This window comes from Lemur catta, chromosome 25, assembly GCF_020740605.2.
Source record: "Lemur catta isolate mLemCat1 chromosome 25, mLemCat1.pri, whole genome shotgun sequence".
In the NCBI taxonomy this organism is placed as follows: Eukaryota; Metazoa; Chordata; class Mammalia; order Primates; family Lemuridae; genus Lemur; species Lemur catta.
In genome coordinates this window covers 9,654,802-9,661,511 of record NC_059152.1, presented here as the reverse complement: position 1 = coordinate 9,661,511, position 6,710 = coordinate 9,654,802, and the positions used below count along the sequence as shown (strand labels likewise).

Here is a 6,710-nt window from a genome sequence, read left to right as displayed (position 1 = left end):
AGGGACTTTGCAGGTGTGATTAAATTAAGGATTTTGAGATGGTGTGTTATCTGGGTGGGCCCAATGTAATCACAAGGGTCCTTATTTGAAGGAAGCAATAGAGTTAGGGTCATAAAAGAAGGCATGTGACAAGGGAAGCAGAGGGAGTGAAGATGTGACCATGTGATGCAAGGTCAGGGACCAAGGAATGCAGGTGGCCTCTAGAAGCTTGGAAAAGGCAAGGAAACATATTGTCCCCTAGAGTGTCCAGAAGGAATGCAGCCCTATGGATTCATTTTGGACTTCTGGCCTCCAGAACTGTAAAATAATAAATTTGTTTTGTTACAAGCCACTAAATTTGTGGTAATTTGTCACAGCAGCGATGAGAAATGAACATACATACTACATACATGTAAGATGACCTATTGCTATTTCTGCAGAAATCAAGAATATTAATAAAACTAATAGCAGTTACCTTTTATTGAGCACTTCCTATATGCAAGGCACTATCCTAGAGCCCTTTCGGTATGTAATCCTACAACAATATTCGAGGTGGGAATTAAGGCCACATAACTAGAATGTTTTAGAGCTAAAATCTGAGCCCAATCTATCTATGTCACCTCAAGCTTTTCTGTGCGTTTATCCTCATTCCCATATTTCCTCATAAACTTTGGGCTTCTCTTCAAGCTTTAAAGTGCATTATATTTGCACGTGTCAACATAGGAGTGGGGGCAGGAACGGGCAGCAGGCGACATCCACGCCTGGGGCTTGTAAAATAAAAGAGGAGCTGAAGCCACCTCTGTACGTTGCAGGTGACGCTGAAGCTACAGATAAATAGATGAGACAAAGCAAGCGCTTCAGGTCGAAAGTCAAAGATGCCGAGCTGCTGGTTCCTGACTTGCGTTCGTACTGGGCGAGACCCTGGAGCCTGGAGGCCGAGGTGTCCGGGAGCCACAGCGCGCTCGGGGACCGCACAGTCACCGCAGAGAGGCTCCTAGCCCGGTTTCCCCGAGCAACCGCCCGGGGCGCGGCGACAGCTGGCCAGATCGGGGAAGAGGGCGCCCCGGTTCCCCGCCCGCCCCTCCCGGTGTTTTGGAGGCCCGCGTGGTCCGGCCTCATTGGCCGCCGAGGGCCCCGGGGAGGCGGAGCGGCCCCCTCAGCTGTAGTCCCCGGGATTGCTCGGCCGCCGGCTCCGCCTTCCGGCCGCGGCGCTCGGGCGGCCGCCCGGGACCACAACTCCCACAAGGCCCCGCGCTCGGGGGCGTGGCCGCGGGGCCGAGGCGGTCGGGGGCGGGGCCGCCTGGGGGATGAAGCGGGGGCGCTCGGCTTTCCGGCTTCACTTGCAGCTGCCGGGCGTCTGGGAGCGCGTCCTGCTGCCTCCCGGCCGGCGTGCGGACCTCTGACCCTGGAGTCGCTCGGCCGGCGGGAACCGTCCCCTCGCGTCGTCGCCTGGGCCGCCCGCCGTTCCCCGGCCCCGAGGGCCCCGGCCGGCCGCGGCTGCGGGAGGGGCCAGCATGAGCCCGGGGGTCCGCCGGGAGGGCGCGCAGGGGGCGGCGGCCGCGGTGCCGCTGCTGGTGGCGCTGAGCTTCCTCCTGAGCGCGGTCGGGGCCCAGGTGAGCCCGAGCGATGGCGGGCGGGGAACCCCGGCCGGACGCCGGCGGCCGCTGCGAACGGGCAAGCGGCGGGGGCGCGGAGAGGGCCGGGCCGGGCCGGGCCGGACCTGAGGTGGTTTTTCCGACGATCGGAGAATCTGGGGGGGCGGGCAGAGACCTGACGGTCGGTCAACGGCAGGGAACGTCTGCGACCCGCCTGCGGTGTGCGGGGACGGCGACGCGCGGGGGTAATGGCAGTCTTGAGGGGAAGATGGTGACGGTCCCGGGAGCTGTTTTCGTTTTTCTGATGTTTTCAGCGGCCGGGAGTGTGGCGGGAGAGGGGACCGGGCTGAAAACCCGGCGGTCCTGCGAAGAGAGCGCGGGTGCAAACGGGGACGTCCCTCCCTGCAAGAGTTAACGCGGGGGGGGGGGGAGGCCGGGGGGGGGTGGCCTTCTCTGCAGACCCCCAGGCCCCGCCGCAGCCGAGTGGGTTGAGGGGGGACAAGGCTCAACTTCCTTGAACTTCGGGACTTAGGGATTCCTGGGCTTGTGCAGCTTCCCCAGGTAGGAGGGCCGGGGTCTGCGTGTCGCCTCCTGGCCAGGGGGTGGAAGCTCTGGCTCTGCCAGTAGTGAGGTGCTGGCTGAGTTTGGGGGTGTCTTTGGGAAGCGCATGTTACAGAAGTGTTTTCAACATGCTGGAAATCCGAGGGTTAGCTGACCGGAGCCTTTTGCCTTAGGAGAAGCGTTTGCTGCTTTTTTTGTTAAATAGAATCGGAGCATTTGAACAGATCGCCAGGTGCTGCTGCGTCGTGTCTGCACCTGCTGCTAAGTGGCAGCCCTGGTAAGACACACGCACGTGTCTCAGGTGGCCTGATAATGAGGGGAGGTGTCATCTGAAGCAGTTAATGCTCATCTAAGAAAAATCGAAGGGAACTGTGAGTGTAATCGCGTAAACATGTTTTCTTGAATTTATTGAGACGCTTTTTTCATGGTTTTATGGCGCCCTCCGCTAAATCCCCAAAGGCCTGAGTATTCCGTTTGTAACCATGTTTGAATATGTTTAAATGAATGATTTCATAAAAATAAAAGAGGAAAACGTTTGATACTGGAGAACATATTAAAATGCAGATTTCTCTGGCCCCACCTCCTGATGTACTGATTGAGTGCACCTGGAAAGTGAGCCAGGAGTCAGCATTTTGGTTTTGTTTTTTTTTTTTTTCCCCCCAAGACAGAGTCTCACTCTGTTGCCTGGGCTAGAGTGAGTGTCGTGGCGTCAGCCTAGCTCACAGCAACCTCAAAGTCCTGGGCTCAAGCCATCCTCCTGCCTCAGCCTCCCGAGTAGCTGGGACTACAGACATGTGTCACCATGCCTGGCTAATTTTTTCTCTCTGTATTTTTAGCTGTCCAGGTCATTTCTTTCTATTTTTAGTAGAGACGGGGTCTCACTCTTGCTCAGGCTGGTCTCAAACTCCAGAGTTCAAACAATCCTCCCGCCTCGGCCTCCCAGAGTGCTGGGATTGCAGGCGTGAGCCACCGCGCCCGGCCAGGAGTCAGCGTTTTAAACAGGTCTTGAAAGTCAGTGACTGTAATGCTGTTATCCTTGGGACTACCTCTTGGACCCCACTTGGATAACACTGAAATAAATAGTGGAAATCTGGACAAACTTGCAAAAAGTAAATTTTCTAAATTGTCTTTGGCAAAATTATTTTCTAATTACTAGTTGGGTGTTTGTTTTTGAGTGGAATTTATGTTTAGATATTTTTCTAAAATGGGACTTCTCATTTTCCCTTTTTATGTAGCATATGTTAATTGTATACTTTATCACCAATCTAGAAGGTTAATTTTAGATTTCTTCATCTACCACTAATTATGTGTAATTAATGTTTTATAATTGCATCTGTACTTTTAATTTCATTATATTCAAATGAATATATATAGTTCAACAGTTAAAGATTCGTGCATATTGAAAGTAGCATTGTGCCAAACCGTCTTCAAAAGTGAATATATTTGGGCCAGGTGCGGTAGCTCACACCTGTAATCAATCCTAGCACTTTGGGAGGCCGAGGCGGGTGGATCGAGCTCAGGAGTTCGAGACCAGCCTGAGCAAGAGCGAGACCCCATCTCTACTTAAAAAAAAAAAAAAAAAAAAGGAAGAAATTATCTGGACAACTAAAAATATATAGAAAAAATTAGCCAAGCATGGTGGCGCATGCCTGTAGTCCCAACTACTTGGGAGGCTGAGGCAGGAGGATAGCTTGAGCCCAGGAGTTTGAGGTTGCTGTGAGCTAGGCTGATGCCACCGCACTCTAGCCTGGGCAACAGAGCGAGACTGCCACAAAAAACCAAAAAAAAGTCAATATATTTGGTTTTTGTTTTCAGTGGTACTTTTTGCTACAGTGTTTGATCATTTTTTAGATAGTGCTTTAATCTGCAACCTGTGTAAATATACGGTATCTCATTTTATTTGATACATCTCTTAGAAGTGGGGTCATTGAGGTAACTGTTCAGAAAGCTTAAATGACTTGTTAAGTGAGTGACATTAAACTGGAGACTTAATATGGTCCCCTTCTGGTCTATAGGGTATGTTAGTATATTTGTTTGTCTGTAGTATAGCAAAGCAGAAGGATACCAGGAAAAGCAAAAATGGAACTCAGCCAGTTCTTTCACTTCTTACATATAATAAATTGGTAGAAAAACAGTAAAGAGAAAGGGGAGAATTATAATTTTTGGAAAATATCTCTATTCACAAGAAATCAAAGTCATTTAAAACAGGTGTTTTGAATATATGTTGTAAGAAAAGCAGAAAAATATTTTTGAGCGCATAAAATGATATGCATTTCTATGTCTCATGCCCCATTTTCTTATGAATGAAGTGAGAATATGCTTTGTAGTTGGGTGAAGGTCTAGGAACTTTAGGCATAGTGCATACAGGTGATATAACAATCTTCCTATAAAAACTAATTTTAGTCAGCTATATATTAAATTCTTCTAAATGCATTTGTGAGGTGGCATGAAATCAAGTAATACACAGATCCCCCCAACAAATGAAAAGCCAGAAAGTTGGGACTCTAATAGTGCTGTGCCAGTCCGTTACTGAAGACCTTAAGTTTCTGCTTTAACACCTGCATGGGGTGGAGTGGGCAAGAAATAACGTCTGTTTCTGTGCAACAGGGGGAAACTAATAGGAGATATTACCATAAAGCCTGAACTCCAAACAGCTAGATCCTCAATGTGAGAGTAAGTGGGATATGAATCCCACTGTGAGTAAGGGGAATATAAGGAAACTTGCTAGGAGAGGGAGGGGGGAAAAAAAAACTCCCTTGGGAATTTGTAACCATGAGCCAGCCCTTACATAGGGCTGTGAATTTTGCAAGCCAAATTCACACTACTCGTGCTGGAAAAATTTAATTTATAGCAGTTCCAGATTTCTATGCCCCAGGTTACTGGTAAAAGCAAGTATCCATTCCCTCTGGAGGAATTTATTTTTAAGTCAAAGGTTAAAGAATTCTCAAAGATAGGCCGGGCGCGGTGGCTCACGCCTGTAATCCTAGCACTCTGGGAGGCCAATGCGGGTGGATTGTTTGAGCTCAGGAGTTCGAAACCAGCCTGAGCAAGAGCGAGACCCCATCTCTACTAAAAATAGAAAGAAATTATCTGGCCAACTAAAAAATATATATAGAAAAAATTAGCCGGGCATGGTGGTGCATGTCTGTAGTCCCAGCTACTCGGGAGGCTGAGGCAGGAGGATCGCTTGAGCCCAGGAGTTTGAGGTTGCTGTGAGCTAGGCTGACGCCATGGCACTCACTCTAGCCTGGGCAACAAAGTGAGACTCTGTCTCAAAAAAAAAAAAAAGAATTCTCAAAGATAAAGTGCCAAGAATAATAAACAGCTAGCAGTAAAACATCACAAGACACCCAAGGAAACAGGACACCATGAATCAGATATTAGAAACAGACATGTAATGACTTCAGATTCTGAAATTATCAGATAGATAATATTATGTTTAATGTGTTTAAAAAAGAGAAACTTGAAAGTATGAAAAGGGAACAAGAAATTTTAAAGAATGGCCAAAAGTATTAAAAAATAATGAAACAGAAGTTCTGGAAATGAAATTAAAAACTCAATGGAGATAAAATAGCTGATTATATACAGCTTAATAAATGATTATTAGACAACCATTTCATGTCTGAAATTTTTCTTTCTCCTTAATCACCATCACCGCCTCTTCTATCCTCACTCTCAGATTCGTTCCTCGCTACCAAAATTGGAGAAATCAGAAGAGAAGTTCCATAGAATAATTCACATCTGTCCGTTCACTAGTGTCTGTACCGACATATTTTGCCTTGGTTACCGTAGATGACCTGTTTGTATTCTTATCAAAGGCAACTCCCTCCGCTTGTATATTAGGTCCCATTCCTTCTTTCCCACTCAAGGCCATAGCTCCAGCAATGTTCTCTTTCTCTCTTGGATCATCAGTTTTTCCTTCTCCAGTGGACTTTCCTGTCATGATAAAACATGCTGTTAATTCTGCTATTTTAAGATTCTTTCTTGACCCACACATTCCTTTTGTCTCTGCCCCATTTTTGCTGTTCCTTCTCTAGAAAAACTACTCAAAAGAATTATATTTATTCTCTGTTCAGCCTATTCCAATCAGACTTTTGCCCCTACTATTCCTCTGCAACTGTTCTTGCAAGGTCACTCATGTCCTGGTTAGTTCCTTTTTTTTTTTTTTTTTTCTGGAGACAGTCTCACTCTGTTGCCCTGGGTAGAATACAATGGTACAGTGGTGTCATTGTAGCTCACTGCAACCTCAGACTCCTGGGCTCAAGCAATCCTCCTGCCTCAGCCTCCCAAGTAGCTGGGATTACAGGTGTGTGCCATGATGCCCATCTAATTTTTCTATTTTTAGTATAGATGGGGAGTGGGGGGATGTCTCACTCTTGCTCGGGCTGGTCTCCCAGTGGTTATTTCTTAAACCTTAGCTTTACCTATTGGCAGCATTTTTTCCCAGCTCATCACTCACTCTCCTTGAAGTACTTTTTTATTTTGACTTCCAGGATAACTAAACTACTCTGGTTTTCTTCCTATTTGTTGGGCCAGTCTTTCTTAGTATCCTTTGTTCATCCTCTACCCTTAATT

General features: G+C 47.5%; 1 protein-coding gene across 3 annotated transcripts in view; it reads left to right on the top strand.

Annotated features, from left to right (window-relative positions):
* Positions 1-1,317: 1,317 nt before the first annotated feature.
* Positions 1,318-6,710, top strand: part of ERO1B (endoplasmic reticulum oxidoreductase 1 beta) — a 61,237-nt gene continuing 55,844 nt past the window's right edge. The window contains exon 1 of one of the 3 annotated variants that reach the window (XM_045537257.1): positions 1,318-1,592. In XM_045537257.1, coding sequence (XP_045393213.1) covers positions 1,494-1,592 — 99 coding nt within the window. In that variant the 5' untranslated portion in view covers positions 1,318-1,493. The remainder of the gene's footprint in view (positions 1,593-6,710) is intronic. The other 2 variants (XM_045537256.1, XM_045537258.1) reach the window with 2 other exon arrangements.